The sequence below is a fragment of the Ochotona princeps genome, chromosome 12 (genome assembly GCF_030435755.1).
Source record: "Ochotona princeps isolate mOchPri1 chromosome 12, mOchPri1.hap1, whole genome shotgun sequence".
Classification (NCBI taxonomy): Eukaryota; Metazoa; Chordata; class Mammalia; order Lagomorpha; family Ochotonidae; genus Ochotona; species Ochotona princeps.
The window spans coordinates 43,027,457-43,044,661 of record NC_080843.1 but is presented as its reverse complement, the minus strand read 5'-3'; the positions used below and the strand labels follow the sequence as shown (position 1 = coordinate 43,044,661).

The following is a 17,205-nucleotide window of genomic DNA, read 5'->3' as shown; positions in this document are numbered from 1 at the left end:
AGCCTATTTATTTGCTACATTTTGCTTTTAAATGTCACTTAATGTCTGCTCTATGTATGAATACTATCAACAAGGTTTCTTACCTCTTTTTTTTTTTAAGAAAAATCAGACAGCTAGCTCAGAAGAGACTGTGGCATGATTTAATTCTGAAAGTACATACTGTTACATACACAGAATGGGAAGGTGTTTCAGTCCTAGAACTGCAGTGAATTTAATCTTGAAGGAAAGATGGAAAGGGAAGTGAAAAGTAGCAAAGAAAGCTTTCATCTCGGTTTGAGAAAGCAAGTATCAAAACACAGTCATTACCAGGAGCCTGAAACAGTGTCCTTCAAGATGGAAAAAAACAAAACAAAACAAAAAACCACTAAGCAAGTTAAAGGGGTACATGAAAGTTTCTAATTTCCATTGAGCAGAATGACCTAGAGTTTGACTTCTGAGGACAAAGAACAAGTTCACACTGATGCCATGAGTTACTATGGCAAAATCAAAAGATCCACTCAGAGAGACAAAGGGACATCTGCCTGGCAAAGCAGAATCAAAGTAGCAACTACTTCATTTTCTTGTTTGCTTCCTCACTACAGACTGCTACTGATACACTGACAAATTCTACCTGTGGTAAGCTATCTTAGCATCCACTTCAGCCACTTTAAAGTGTTCAACTCAATGATATTTAGAACATCCACAATGCTGTACAACACACACCACTACCTAGCTCCAGAACACCCTCATCAGCTCGGGGACCTCACGTTAATAATACATCACTTTTCCCATCATCACACTCTCCTTTCCTGCCGGAGGGGACCACCTACCAGGCTGGGAACTGGCCTTCTGCTTCGGAACCTTGTCCTTCTTAAATTTCGGCACTATCCGAAACACCGTGCTTCTGCTGTTCCTTTTGGTGCAATCCATAGGGGGCTCCTGTTGAAACTGAGTAAGGTCAATACTTAAAGCAAGATGTAACAGAAATAGGTTATAAGCACTGAACACTAGAGCAGTGACTGCTTTGTTCAAAAACGTTCATGATATACTGCATTGCCGAAAGATACTAGTAAACGTCTTTGTTCACAAGCATATCTTTCCTGGCCTAGATAGAGCCTTTAGGCGCTGGCACTGTGGTGCCACAACTGGAACACTGGTTCTAGTCCTCATAGCTCCCCTTCTGATCCAGCTTCCTGCAAATGCACCTGGGAAGGTAAGATGGCCCAATTACTTGGGCCCTGGATGCAGCTCCCCAAAGCAGGATTCAACCTCACACAGCCTCAGCCTTGTGATCACTTAGGATATAAATAAGCGAACAGAGGATGCTCAATCTCTGTCTCCCTGTGGGTTTGTGTGTGTGTGTCCCTCTTTACTATTCTTTCAAATAAGTAAGTTAATCTTTAAAAAGATCAACACCTTTGATATTTTGTTTGTTGTTTTTTAAAGATTTACTTACTTATTCAGCAGGGGGGCTGGGTAGGAAGTAAAGCAGTGGGACGCTAACCAGCACTTACATGGAGCTGCTGGTGCTGTAGACAGCTGCTTAACATGCAGCACCACAGCACCTGTCCTAGATCAATGCCTTTGAAAACAGTATTCAAAATTTATTTTCCTGGGCCAGTGCAGTGGCTCAACAGGCTAATCCTCTGATTTGCGGTGCTGACACCCATATGGGAACTGGTTCTAACCCCAGCTGCTCCACTTACAATGCAGCTGTCTGCTTGTGGCCTGGGAAAGCAATAGAGGAAAGGTTAGGTCCTTGAGATCCTGCACTCAGGTGAAAGATCCAGGGGAGGCTCCTGGTTCCCAGGTTTGGATCAGCTCAGCTCTGGCTATTGTGGCCATTGTGGGGGATGAACCAGTGGATAGAAGATTTCTCTCTCTCTCTTTCTCTTCTTTTCTCTATTATAAATCTTTCAAAAAATTTTTTTTAAATTTTCTTTTAAATATCTCCTTTATAACACAGGTGGCAAATATCACTGTCAGAAGATCTAGATTCACAAACAGGGTGAAGTTTACATACCTCATCCTCGTTCGGGTGCAATATATAATAAAGCCAGGGAATCTCAGTTAGTTTCTGTAACTCCACCTCCACAGAGTGTAAGGCACTGGACACCCTCTCTTCGTGGGGAGACTCCAACTGCTATTTTCCAGCAGATTAAACACAAAACAAGATTCAGCGGCCAATCTCCAGGACAACAATCATTTTATCTTCACAGAGAGCATCCTCACCTCTTATTAGAACAATTTTATTTAAATAAAAGAACGAAGCAAGTTAATTTTTTTAAAAGCATAAGTCTTTTGCTTGCCTCCTCCTTTCTAATCATTTAGTTATTCATAGCTTTCTGCTCATTGGTGCCAAAACTCCCTCAAATTTACACAGGCTGTTACAGGAATAAACAACAGTTTTTAAATTGATCAACACCTTATCATATATAAATGTAAAAATACGGTATATATAAATTATATATACTTTATAAATATCATCAGGCAAAACAAAAAACAAAAATGGCTTATAATCTAAAATAGGCTCTGAACACTTTGGAGATAATCTAGCCAACTACTGCCCACAGTTATCCACTTAAAAGTTGTTAAAATCCATTTACTGACAAATTTAATAACAGGGAAATACACACTATTGTGAATAGAGCTGAAAGATTGCTGTCTGCATCCTAGTTTGCTCTTGTTACTATCTGTGCACTACTAAGAGGGGTTATCTGATCTCAGGAGCCATCATTGCCTCTTCTGGACACAGCACAATACAACCAGATTGTTTTCAAGGTCTCTTACAGCTCATCAATACTTCTACAAATTATTTTCAAATTCTTATCCATATTCATTCATAGAACTATAGACAGGTGAAGAAAGAACTGTGCTGCTGTTTATTACGCACACTTTGTTATTTTTGGATCCTTTGTTATGCAAGGTATCTACTATATCCAGCAGTTAGTAAAAATAAGGCACTGGTCTACCATGTTGTACAAATTTGCCACTCTTTTTCCTAAAATGTTAAGTCTTAAAGAAAGTTATAAAATGGTAATGTCATATTCGTTCTAACAGTAAAACAGTAAACTTTCGCTTTTCTATAAAGTCATCAACTTTTAATCATATCATTTTGGCTAAGGTTGTGGGAAAATTGACTGGTACCCATTTCAAACCATATATCCATACTTGACATGAATGGAGAAGTGAAGTTCTCTGTACACCTTAATAAATAGAAGGCATTTCTACAAAGCAGCACTAAATGGATACTTTTGGTGTCAAGCACAAAGTTATGCTTCCAGCTCTTCTCAGAAATCATCTTAAACATTTCAGTAACACAAAAACAGATATGCTCTCTATAAAAACCAGGATAGATGTCACCACTGATTGGATTTCCTATCGTACTTACGTTAGAAGAGTTGCAGAATAATCTAGTTACCAACACAGTGCCAAATTAGTCAAAAAGAGATCCCCAAAAAACTTAACTAGGTTTTCCTCCTAGAAGATTTTAGGAAGTTTAGTGGTAGCCACTCCTTCTGGTGTGAGGCTCCTGGGTTTCAGTTTCCATGACAAGGGTAAGAACAATAGGCTTAATGCAGTCCCAAGAACTCTCACTGTGAGCAAAGGATGCTCCCAGGAGTAGTCAGTCAGCTACGCCACAACCAGATAAATACAACACTGTCACTTAACAGTTAGCTAGGCAGTGTGTCCTGCTTCCCAATGTGCTAAGCATGGTGACTTTAGATCATGTTTATTTACGTGAACATTTGCCTAAGGTTAAATTATTGTCAAGGGAAATGTTTTAGCATCACCACCAATCCATGAATCAGACTTCTTACTGAGAAGAGCTTTATACACAGGAACTACCAAGAACGAATATGCCACAATCAAACTCTAGGTGGCGACAAGATCTAATATGCTGGAACATTAGATAATGGTGAAGGATTTTTAAACAAAGGCTGAGTTTGGGTTAATCACACAGCATGAGGCTGCAGCATATTTGGCTGAGGTCCATGGCACATGGTCAGATTTCCACTTGGCCAATACTTGATGTCCAGAGTCAATGTGAGTTTGGCTGAGAAGACTTCTTGAAATTTCCCACTTGAAACCCTGTGACTAAAAATGTCCTCTGCCATTCTGATCATATTTCAAATGTGAATTCATGCAATAAAACCATGAAACTCTCCTACCTTTGTGCCAAGTGAGTACCTGAAGACCACCCTCTGCACTTTAGCTAGCTCAAGACTGCCAAAGCTGACTGGGGAGGGCAGGAATGCATCATGTTGTAATGGCATGCAAAGGGGAGAAGTCTACCCCTGTCAGCCTCAAGAACAGACCCCGCTGTTAGACAAATATTTCTTAGAAGGCAAAAGTTAGAGGAACAAAGAAGATGCAAGGCTGGCACTCGGAGGCTGCTTCCACCTCACAGCCTATGAATGTGTCTTCCCTGAAAAGTGGGACCCACACATTTTTTTTTTACCCCCAATCATCCTGGTGTTATCCATCTTTTCTTTTTTCTTACCAGAGGAACTCTGCCAACTAGCAAAGATTCTGTTTCATTATACAGTGCCTTCACATTGATGGCTATTTCAGTAGCGGTGTCTCTGGTAAGACTCTAGAAAAGAACAGTATCAAACATACGCAGTTCTGAATTAAATTGGGATCCACCAGCAGTAAATGCTTTAAATTGTACTCTCATAAGTTAAATAAACACCACAAAACATTAATGAACCCATACAAATTCTACTGGAATTGAGAAATCTTATACTTAGGTTTAGCAGTATCTAAAAGTAACCGAAAGAATACCCTGACAGCAATGTATACACTCAGCATCACCAACATATACATGTTTCTATAAAGTAATATTAAAGAAAGTTATGTCTTAGAAAGTGTATTATCTGATTATAGTCATAACTATCAACTTTGACTAAGTAGTTCAACCAGATTATTTTTAACATCAATTGAATAACTAAATAAAAATATGCCATTAATGTTTATACTACAGCGTGTATATATATCATAATTACAGCATATATCTTCTCCATCCTATTAATGTCTACATTAAAAATTTTTAGGAAGTGTCAATTTCCAATTTAGTAAAACAAAATGAATAATGCAGCATGTCACTTAAAGATGAAGGAACATCTCTAACAAAATATACACAGGAAAGAACTGAAGGAAAACAGAAGATGACTGACTTAAAGAAAAAGAATTTAAGGGTAGAAACAGAAGGAAAACTGGAAAATCTGAATACAATTCTTCTGGTAGAGACTCAGATTAATGATGTAAGTTTCTTTCACAAGGTGCGCCATATATTATAGTACTGAGACATACACGTAACATCAAAGAATCTGTGGAATGAGGATTTACCATTAGATCCTCACCTCCGGGCACCGTGGGTTGGCTTTGTTTAGTGCATGTGAGCACGCATTGACGGCATGGGCCAGCTCTTGCTCCAAAAGACAGTGGATTGTGGCTGCATCACATATCCTAGAAGCAAAAATGACACAAATAAAGTCTTTAAAAAAATTAAAGCTTTGCTGATCTTTTTTTTTTTTTGTGAAGTATACAACTAGTAAGATAAGACAAGTAAAAAATATATAAATATTAGTAAAGAGGACAATTTGTGACTATTCAGTTATCAATGGTATTTGATACATTTATAAAATTCAAACACCATCACAACAAAGGATATATGCCAACAAGAAACCAAAAGGCTTATGATAGAAATAAGTAAACTGAAGTGTCTTTTTGAAGATTAAAACACAGAATTTGCAGAATCATTGGAAAATGTGATACGTTCAAATGTTTAGCATTTGATGAAAATTTAAATACGACTGACTTGGGGGAAGCATCCTTTATATTTATCATCTATATGTCAAGACCTTCAAAAACACTTTCTAACAATATTCACAACTTTCAAAGGCAGCTGTGGTTAATTTTTTCCACTTATTGATGAAGACATGGAAACGGAGTATATACACGGTAAGTGGTAGTGCCAAAGTTTGAACTTTTGTCTATTCAACTCATCCTAATATGCTACACACCACTGAATTTAAACTTTCATGAAAAGTCCTAGAAAGACAAAGTTCTGGAAGACAATAAAAAAGAAGACAGATGGAAGACTTCTACTGATTGCTGGAAAATAATGTATGGCTTACAGATAAATAAGAATGCAATATCATTCCAACACTTTCTGCTTGTAACACATTCAAGGAGAATGGTTGTCAATACGATCAGGCTAAAACAGGAAAAGGAACAGAGGCCTGGTTAACTGAACCAAGATCCGTTAGAATCTCAAAACTCATAACCATGGCACGGTATCTCATGCAAATGAACCTCACTATTATTACTTATAACCTTGAGACAAAGAGAATGGGTTATTCAGAAGAGTAGAGATAGGTAAGGGTGACTAATTTTCAAAGGCAAGGCATAAACAATTTCAGATGAACATTTATGAATCTCCCTCAGGAATTTGTAATTTAGATTCTTAACTTCCACATGGAACACATCATTTTCCCTTTCCAAATTGCTCCTCTTCCTGCCAATCATGACACGTACTTTACTACTAAAACATTTCGTTCTCATTATTCACATTTGGTGGATAAGATGTAGGTGAAGCGGAACTGAAGAATTTTCCATGGTCTTCCTTCCCCTCCAAAGTTTATTCTTAGTTAGAGTGATTTTTATGATTTACACTCAGAACACATTTACCAATTTTCCTTCTGCCTACCAAAATCAATTTTTGTGTGCTCTAGAAATATCAGCTTTATGTGTCAGAAACTGATCTTTTGACACTTCAACCTGCAACTATCTTGGGAAATGGTTCATGTTTATATTTCTTTCTACAGCCCATATACACTGAGTAAGCTAGAACGTAATATGTAAATGGGCAGCATAATGTAAAGACCATACAAAATAAGGAAACAAAGAGGACTGTGCGGTACACTAAGCCACTGTGTTTCAGGAAGCATAGGATTTGGACTGTGGAGAATACACAGGTGTTTGGATGTGTGTGTGCAAAGGACGATACTGAGGCATGACTGAGGCAGCAAAGAAGGAATCCAAGTCTTTTAGCTACTACCTACAACAGAAACAGTGTATTCAGATTGAAAAAAAAAAAAGACCTAGCCTAGTCCGTCCCACATCTACCCTGGTCCTCCAGAACACTAGAAGGTGTTGCAGTCTGGCCTGGCCTGGTGCATCTTGTCCCAGTCCACACTCATGCCAAGGGAGACTACAATTGTATCCTGACCAGAACGCAGCCCCATTCCAGCCCGTGCGCCTCTTTGGTGAGAGCCTCCACCCAGCTAGGGTGACCCCATAGCCCCCCGACTGGGCCTATTCCCAGCCATAGATCACATACATGCCAGTGGTTGCTCTGACTCAGCTTGACACAACCCATCACCTGCCGCGACCCCTGTCCTAGACACTGATTGTAGCTCAGCATCTGGGGTTCATGCAGACCAGTTGGTGTAAAAACCTAGCTGGGCCTGTCCTGTGGTCCCTCTTGGTTTCCAATCTTATTTGTGGGCTAGGGTTTGCTCAGTGCTGCCCGGTGCACCCATTCCATCACCTTTTCATACACTGACGAGCCGTTGGTGCAACTTTGCCCAGCCTGTCTGCCCCCTAGGTCCAGACCACCTGTTCACCAGTGGGAGCTATAATCACCAGGGGACCTTCCCAGGTTTCTGCCCTTGATCAGCTCCCAGATCCAGTTTTCCTAGATGCTACCGGGCTTTAGGCCATTGCCTGATGCAGTCGGGCCCTCCTATTGGCCCTGTCTGAGCTGATAAAGGTTGCAGTCAGGTCCACCCCCCTCCAACTCTGGATGCGCTCTCGGGTGCCGTTGCTCCTCGTATGGGCATTCCCCTTCAAACCTTCAGGTCTCAGTCCTACTCTTATGCAGAAATTACAAGTCCCTATCACTGGCAATTGTCAGGAATTCATGTTTCACCTATATAAAAGCTGGTCTAATTCATAAGTGTCCCTAAGCAGCTAAACCCTAGAGCTCGCCACTGGGCGGCCAGCAGGCAGAGCCTGGCACCAATTGGTGCACTGGCTGCCCAAAACAAGGACTCATCCACCGCCATGTGGGGTGGTTTTGGCTTGAGTCCTTGGCCGGATTCCACCTAGCAGGAACGCCTCCCCGCAGCTGCCACCCTGCGGAGTGGATCAGACCGCCCCCAGCCCCAACATTGGAATCCGCCCTGACTTGTCCCTCCGCCATCTTGTGGCGGCAGGGTGGAGCTAGATTAGTCCAGCTCCCGAGTTGCCCCCATGGCTCCAAACCTGAGCCATAGATGAACTATATGTGGGAATGGATGCACCGTGGCTCGGCTGAAACATCCAACAGCAAGAGCCAGAATGGGTGGAAGGCCAGTTAGGAGAGGCCACTGTTCGTGCTAGGACAGGAGGTGAGCTGAGTAGTGCTGGCTCATGGACCCACTGGTATGCGCGAAATCTGGGAGGGGTTCTGATGGAGGAGCCTGGGCAACTCCTCTGGCAGGACACAGACCCTGCAGGTAAGCGCAAGAAGCATGGAAGGATACAGCCAAGAGGTCATGGAAAGTGTCCCACTGGCATACATTTGGCAAGGGACGGGAGCGGACCAGGCTCAATCAGTTCACGTCACCCACTGGCAAACCCAAACACTGGAACAGAGTGTGAGTGGAGCCAGGTCCAGTCGCAACAAAAGCAGTTCACAATGCAGAATGCCAAGGTGAGGTTGCCTGTGCCAGACGTGACTGCAGCACCCAATCAGCACATGTGAGAACCAGAAAGGGAGGGGGCAGAACCTGTAGGGGAATTAGGGGTGACCCCCTTGCTGGACATCTACTCCCACTGGAGAGCGTGAGTAGGGATGGGGGCAGACCAGACCAGGCAGGGCTACTGCACCTGAGCGCCTCATGTGGACCAGATCAGGGAAGAACCAGGCTGGGTCGTTTGTTCCTACTGGTACAGTCTACAATTAGAGTGGGTGAGGGTTGTTTGGGCTTGGCCGCAGCATCAGCTGGCAGAAGCTGGCACTGGGGGCTAGTTCCGTCAAGTTAAACCACAGAACCACCCGGAGACTACATAATCTGGGGGGGGGGGTGGCCTGGGAGGGAAACAGTGGGCTCCTCTCTCTTGGGTTACCACTCCCCATGGGGAGGGCATCAAAGCTAGGGCAGGGGTTGGGGTGACTAGACAGAGACACCCAACAACATCCGTGAGGGCTGGGTAGTTGAGCTGGTTAGATGGGACATGGTTCTCATGCCCATTGACATGGATGAGAGCAGAAGGGGATGTGGGATAGACTGGACACACATATTGGCAGACCAGGGCAGGGGGCGGGCCTGGTGGGGTTATTGTGGGTCGCTCCAACTGGACGGCAGCCCCCCGCTGGCTTGGGCTAGGGCCGAGTATGTGCTGGGTAGAGCCAGTCTGGACTGTGGATACCCATTGGTTCCAGGGGAAGGCGGGGCTGAAGACAGAACCAGCCCAGCAACTGCAACTGCCAGCTGATGGGGCGATGGACTGTGATGGGCCCGGTTCTTGCCGGTATATACAGGAGTTTGGTCCAGGAACATCTCGGAGAAAGGCTCTATGGGGATTTCCCCAGTCGAGCTTTCGGACTCAGAACGCTAACCATCAGTTGACGGAGGACAGAGCAAGTTGATCAACCACCTCAGCTATGAGTTGGCAATGTAAATGCTGGGCAAATGGAGACTCTATGATGGACTATGTCAATCAGTGGATTCTCCAGAGACGGCATTGTGCTTGGAGTGGTGAGAATGGCAGCAATTCAGATCCTTTGAAATGTCAAAAACACTCTACCAGCTCTACCTTCAGACCAGAGATGGTCTCCCCAAAGAACTGATGAACTTATCTGGACAATATGATGCTAGACTTTATGCCTGGTAGATGCTTCCAATGAAAGAATCTCAGCTGAATTTGAACTGTGGTAATGCAATAGGGTGGAGGAGTCCACCATGGGGGGGGGGTTTTGGGGAGGGGTGGGGGGAATCCCACTGCCTATGAAACTGTGTCACATAATGCAACGTAAAAAATAATAATAATAATAAAAAAAAGTTAATGTCAAAAGAACAAAAAAAAGAGCGAGAGAATGGCTAAGCCCACAGTTCTCACACTACACAAGCCAGTGGAACCAGCATACCTGGTAATGAGCTCCTCGGCTGCCTGGGAGCACAGCTGCATCTGTGACACCTCTTCCGTTGCCAAGTCAATAGCATGCTGGAGGTACAGATGGGTTCGGATAACTGGTTTGCCAGAATCACACTTCTGTTTGTCTTCCCAAGACTTAAGAGTGTTTTCAAATGCCTATTGAACAGCAATATCACAATGAATAGAGCTCTGAGCCCCATGTCAACGTGTATTTACATCTTACATAGAATGTCTGAAAGCACAACTGCATTTTCTCCAATCTGACACTTTGTTAAACAAATTATAAATAGTTAAAGATTTGGTGAGGATAAATATATTATTGAAAAGGAAAGATTTTATGCTTCAATCTTTAATCAACTATTCTATATAAGCTATAGATGGCATGAGTATATTAGTTTTCTTTTTCAAGAATTGATCTTAAATAAAAACACATGTTCCAGGAAAAGCTAGACTCTGGAGACATGAAAGGACCAATGGCTGCCAGGAGTCAGGGTCACGGAGGAAGGGAGGAACAGGTGATCAGAGGACAGCCGAGGCAGTAAGCCTGGTGCCTATACAATGATACCAGTGATTATCCATTTGTCAAAATCCAGCAGATGCACAACACATATAATGATGTATTCAGTTAGGAATAAGGTATCAATATTGGCTCATAAATTGTATCCCAGATGCTAAAATGATAACAATAGGGATAGTCACAGGGAGAAGAGGAAGGAGACATACCGTAAGAGAATCAGAATAATCTGTATTTTCTGCTCAATTTTTTGTAAACCTAAAACTGTTCTAACAATGATTGCATACAAGTTTAAGACAAAAAAAGAAATAAATATCTACTCACATTTAAAACCTCAATAGCCTAAATGTCCAATTGAAGAGGCAATAACAATTTTTAATAACAATGTAAAAATTTTTCATAAATAGCTTAGTAAAATTCTGATTTTTTTCTGTTACGTACTCGGTCCCTGGTTAGCATCTGAGCTCTGTTTTTGTGTACAATTTTGATAATCCCTGGAGGTTGGACCCAGGCTTCTCCATCCACCTGTACGGGGACTCCCTCATCACCAAATATAGTGATCTTTACAGTACGACACTGTAATAAAACAAACAAGTTATTTTAGATTGCAAATTGTCCTGAGAAATGGATGTTCCATCCATATCCTGGCTGGATTTGCTAGTCTTTTCTGTGAAGAGCCTGCTAGTCATTACCACACACAATACACAGTAACCACTGACAAGGGCAAGAAAGTCAACCTTTTACACTTGAACATGCAGTGCAGAGTCCTAGCTCTCCCCCACCCCACACCCTGTGTTGTTCAAGAAATGCAGTCAGCGTTGACTAGAGAAACCATAACCTGGGCTATTCGATGATGCTGCAGTTTGATGACCCTCGAGACCGCCATTTGCATGCTATCAAATATCGCCACGACTTCCAGGATCTTATCGTCAAAGGATGGTGCAGCAAATATCTGAAAGAAAAAGGGCACACACTTCCACTGAAGGCTCAGGTGAAGTGGCAGCAAGTGATGCAAACTCTACACTGCACACATGTTTTAAGACCTATGCAAATAGTAAGTAAACAGTACTAGACAGTGACAACTCATGGATAAAGTGTTGAAGAGTGCTTAGAAGAAATACAACTTAAAAAAAGTTAAAAATCCACAGATATTTAGTACTCAAACCTCTTTACCTTTTTTTTTTAAAAGATTTATTCATTTTATTACAGCCAGATATACACAGAGGAGGAGAGACAGAGAGGAAGATCTTCCGTCCAATGATTCAGTCCCCAAGTGAGCTGCAACGGGCCGATGCGCGCCAATCCGAAGCTGGGAACCAGGAACCTCTTCCGGGTCTCCCACACGGATGCAGGGTCCCAATGCATTGGGCCATCCTCAAAACTGCTTTCCCAGGCCACAAGCAGGGAGCTGGATGGGAACTGGAGCTGCCAGGATTAGAACCGGCGCCCATATGGGATCCCGGGGCTTTCAAGACGAGGACTTTAGCCGCTAGGCCACGCTGCCAGGCCCTACCTTTAAAAATTTTTTTTTGCCCATTTAAAAAAATTTATTTTTGATGGTTTACATAGTTGAGATCTTTGGTTTCATAATTTCTTTTCCTTCTTCCTGCATCTGGATGAAAGGGAGAGCAAGGGGACAAACCAACCAGCCTCCCAGGGATGGGGAACGGCCACCTGATGTTATCCCAAAGCCCCCAATACGGAGCATGCCGCAAAGGTTCTGCTCAAGTGATTTTGACAGTTTTGAAATGCTGTTGATGTTGCAGATGCAAGGATGACAATATCCTTCTAATGTCCATTGGTTGATACAGTCTACCTCTGAGTCTCCATTTGCTCAGATATTTGCTGTCATGTTTCACTGTGGTAGTTGATCAATTTGCTCTCCCCTCCTTCCTCTGCTATGATACCAGGTGTCCTTTGCAGGCTCCAATGAGCTGACCTATCTTTCATGCGCCTATGGGTATGCTGTCCACTGCACCAACTAAGCCACTGCGGAGGCCCAGTTTGGATAAATGCACTCCACTGTCAAACCACAGGTCCTGTCACTCTCCCCATAGTTGGAAGTTATGAGTCCAGCGGTTTAGTTGGAGGGACCCTCAAAGAAATCTCATCTAAGGTGATCTCAGACCTATCTCTTGTGTGTGAACCCACATGTACAGGGTCCAGTTTGTTCCATCACCACATCAGCCTACTTCCACACAGGTAGTTACAAGTAATTACAAGCTAGGTCAGCTCTATCTTCAGCCCCATTTCTTACACAAACCAATAGGTGCTGTGGCCCAGCCCAACTCTGCCCTCCACACAGCTGGCCCTTACGCACACCATCATCAGCTGCAGCCCAGTCAGAGCGACCCCCAGTAAACCCTACCGCGCTTGTCCCCAGCCCTGATTTCTGTACCTGCCAGCATGAGCATATACACCTTTTCAAGAAAGGGATGTTTTTTATACTGTTATAAGCAGTATGTATATGTACTTTGTATTACTACAGCAATTTTTAGGTCAGGTAATAGATCTGAGGTCAAAAATCATATAGACTGTAAATAAACATTAGATACATTTCCATTAAATTTGTTTACTCTCGCTTAAAAGAAAAGATTACTTATTTAAAAGAACAAGAAACAGAAAGAAAGATATTTTATCTTCTACTTCACTCCTCCTAACGAGAAGTGGGTGAGGCCCAAGCAAGGAACCCCAAACCCCATCTGGTTGGCAGGGTCCCAGGCATGTGAGTTATCATCTGCATCCAGGATGCATTGAAAGGAAGCTGGATCAAAGACGAAAAAGAAGGAACTCGAACCAGCACTCCAATACAAGATGTAGTAGTTAACATACTGTGGCATAGCATACTTAACACCATGCCCATTAAGATGAGAATACATTCAACATTCATATCATAAAAATTACAGGTACTTTTCAATTTACTGTCTACCTTAATCCTTGTTTGTTCATTTTTTTAAGAGCTAAGAATATAGGATCAGAGACCACAGGACATGTTAAGCTTCAAATCTGAACCAATGCATTTAACTCTTACAGTAGACTGTGATAACCCTTATTTGCTACATATATATAATATAATAATATATATTTTAATACTTGCTCCCTCTCATTCATTCTTTTTGGAACAACTACATTTGTGAAGCATCTGTCTTTTTTTTAAACACAGAAGAACATTAAAAAATATTCTTAAATTCCATCACCTAAGTGGACTCTCTTGATATTTTTATGAATACAAATAGTAATTTATACAGAAACTTAGTCAAAGTACAGATCCTATGATAGGTAGAATAATGCACCCATCCCGACCCCAAAATGTCCCTGGAGACTGTGAATTTGTTACCTTACACGGCAAAAGGCATTTTGTGTGTGTGATTCAGTGAAGGTTGGAGACACTTTGCTGGCTAATGTGGGCAGCAGATGACCAGAGAGAGGAGGCCAGGCGGGGAGAGGGGAGAGTGGTGCAACAGGAGGTTGGTTCAGTCTCCTCCTGTTGGCTCTGAGGACGGAGGAGCCATGTGGCTCTCTGAAGAGCTGGGAAAGTAAAGCTCAAGATTCTCACTGGGGCTACCAGAAGGAACACACAGCAGGTGACCACCATGTGACCACCTCAGACTTCTGCCAAGTGCAACTATAAGACAAAACATGTACAAGTTGTACAAGTTGCTGAATTTGTGTTAATCTGTTAGATCAGCAGTAGAAAACAAATACAGGTAAGAGATTTTTAAACAGTAAACACCGGCGCAGGCACTTGGCACAGTATTAAAACGCTGTTGGGACACCCGCATTTGATACTGGAGTGCCTGGCTAGAATCGCAGCTCCGTTTGTGGCCTTTCTACTAATGTATACCAAGGGAAGTGGCAAATGAGAGTTCAAACCCTTGGGTCCTTGCTAACTACACTGGAAAGCCAGATTGAGTTTCTGACTCCTGCCTTCAATTTAGTGGCTTCAACACTGGCTATTGCAGGCGTATGGGAAGAGATCTGATGAATTTGAGATCTCTATCTGTATCTCTCCAATAAAAATGAAAGTAAAATATTTTTTAAAAGACAAGTGAAATATTCTTCAGGTCCTAAATTTACATTTCAAAATTAGATTCTATTGTCTTCTCTTCCTTCCTTCCTTTCTTTTTAAAGGCAAATATACAGAGAGAAGGAGATACAGAGAAAGATCTTGCCTCTGCTGGTTCACTTCATAAGCAGCTGCCAAAGCTGAACCGATCTGAAGCCAGGAGCTTCTTCTGGCTCTCACACACAGTGCAGGGTCCCAAATTTTTGGGCTGTCCTCCACTGCTTTCCCAAGTCACAAGCAGGGAGCTGGATGGTACATGGAGCAGCTGGGATATGAACCGGTGGACATAGAGAATCCCAACAGATACAAGGCCAGAATATAACCAGTAGGTTACTGTTCTGGACCTGATTCTATTGTTTGAACAGAAAGTTAAAAAATTGTTTTAAATTTATTTTTATTTTTTTATTGGAAAGTCAGATAGAGAGGAGAGAAAGATCTTCTGGCTGCTGGCTCACACTCCCCAAGTGGCCTCAATGGCCGGAACTGAGCAGATATGAAGCCAAGAGCTTCCAGGTCTCTCACATGGGTACAAGGCTTTGAAATATTCTTTACTGCTTTCCCAGATCATAAACTAGATAGGAAGCGAAGCAGCTGGGATACGAACCAGTGCCCATATAGGATCCTGGTACATGTAAGGTGAAAATTTAACCACTAGGCTATTGTGCCAGGCCTGAAAGCTTAAAATTTTACTTTTAGAGGTTTGAACTGATACAAAATTCAGGTGCATTTTTTTTAAAAAGATCCATTTTTATCAGAAAGGGAGTTTTACAGAGAAAAGGAGACAGAACATTCTTTTTCCATCCACTGGTTCACTCTGCAAGTGGTTACAATGGCAGAAGCTGAGCTGATCCGAACCCAGGAGCTTCTTCCAGCTCTCCCAAATGGGTGCAGAGTCTCAAGGTTTTGGGCATCCTCAACTGCCTTTCTAGGCCACAGGCAGGGAGTTGGATGAGAAGTGGAGCAGCCAGGACACGAACTGGTGCCCATACAGGATCCTGACACTTGCAAGGTGAGGATTTAGCCACTGGGCCATTGCTCTGGGCTCCATCTGTTACATTTTATGGGGTATGGTGCCAATAAATCAACACAGGTACCCAGCTTAAATCAATTATCCCAGGCAAGCAGCTTTTTCAGTTTCTTCATTGAGAACTACAGCCACCCTCTGTTTTGAGGGACACCAGAACCCATAGCCTTCACTCAGATACATCCTGATTTCTATCATACAATGCTCCCTACATCTCAGGATGAAGTGCATTTATATATCCTACAGGAGAATTTTTAGATTATATCCACAGTTTGCTGTAATAAAATTTTTAAGTAAATGTATTCCACCCTCGCCTTGCCAAAGTAAAAACGTTCTACCGTGGATTAATTAATATTACAAATGAAATATTTTAAAAAGTATTACAGGAACAATTTCATTACTTTTTGAAGAAACAAACTACTTACTGCTATTGCATTACTTACATCGTCCTCTTTGGTCCCACCCCAGAAGTTGGTACCACCGGCATAGCTAGGGATGTTCAACACTGCTATGCCTTGCAGACTGGGGAGGGGGATGTACTGCCCATCACACTGGAAGATAGAAGACCCAGAGGTCACACAAACAGAACACCATGGACAAAGATGAACAGAGCAAAGGATGCTGGTAACACTGTACATTCCTTTTCTTTTTAAAGACTTATTTTTTATTGGAAAGGCAGATTATATTACAGAGAGGAGAGACACCGAAAGATCTTCCACCCACTGATTCACTCCCCAAGTGACTACAACCACAAGAGCTGAGCCGATCTGAAGCCTATACATTAGAAAGGCCTGATTCTCTAAGGTTTTTAATTTTAAAATAACTAAAACTATAGATTCAATAGAAGATATTGCAAAAACCTGAAGCTAAAAAAAGTTTCCCTCCTTCTTTTCCCTGAAATCGGGATCCCTGGGATAGTCTCACTTCGATTAGGGTTTTGCCCATCCTTGTGCGGCATGCTTTTCAAAGGTGACTCCAATGCTTAGCATGAGGCCCTACACACCCTGCAAGGCCCCTAGCACCCTGTCCCTGCACTCTAACCAACTCTGATGGGCCTAACAAAGGCCAGGGTTTCAAGTAGGCAGACCTAAAGTCTAATAAAAAAAGTGTGCATGTTAGAGAGAAACTCCTTGCCTTCTAAATGATCACTTACATAAAAATCAGGTCACCATTTAAATAAGAAATATACAGAAGTTGTTGAATATGATGCAAATACATTCTTATGAATTAGAAACAGAATGCTGTCTTTTCATTGATGTTACTTCTTTATAAAGATGTTGTTTATATAAAAGGCAGAGTTAACACAGAAAGGAGACAAAGAGATAGATAGAGAGATACAGAGAACCCTCCTTCCACTGGTTCATTCCCCAAGTGGCCACAGAAGCTGGGGCTGGGCCAGAGAGCCTTACAGGCCTCCCACACGGGAGATGGCCAGATCCCATGTCAGAGTGAGGCTCATGTTCAAGAGGCTGC

The 17,205-nt window shown here is 42.5% G+C and overlaps 1 protein-coding gene across 4 annotated transcripts in view; it reads right to left on the bottom strand.

Annotated features, from left to right (window-relative positions):
* DGKH (diacylglycerol kinase eta) overlaps positions 1–17,205 on the bottom strand; it is a 183,066-nt gene that overhangs the window by 6,234 nt on the left and 159,627 nt on the right. For 3 of the 4 annotated variants that reach the window (XM_058670690.1, XM_058670693.1, XM_058670691.1), the window contains exons 22-29: positions 16,176–16,283; positions 11,481–11,594; positions 11,084–11,218; positions 10,121–10,284; positions 5,346–5,451; positions 4,484–4,576; positions 2,003–2,122; positions 810–918 (exon numbers count right to left, since the gene is read on the bottom strand). In XM_058670690.1, the coding sequence (XP_058526673.1) occupies positions 810–918; positions 2,003–2,122; positions 4,484–4,576; positions 5,346–5,451; positions 10,121–10,284; positions 11,084–11,218; positions 11,481–11,594; positions 16,176–16,283 (949 nt within the window). The remainder of the gene's footprint in view (positions 1–809; positions 919–2,002; positions 2,123–4,483; positions 4,577–5,345; positions 5,452–10,120; positions 10,285–11,083; positions 11,219–11,480; positions 11,595–16,175; positions 16,284–17,205) is intronic. The other variant, XM_058670692.1, reaches the window with a different exon arrangement.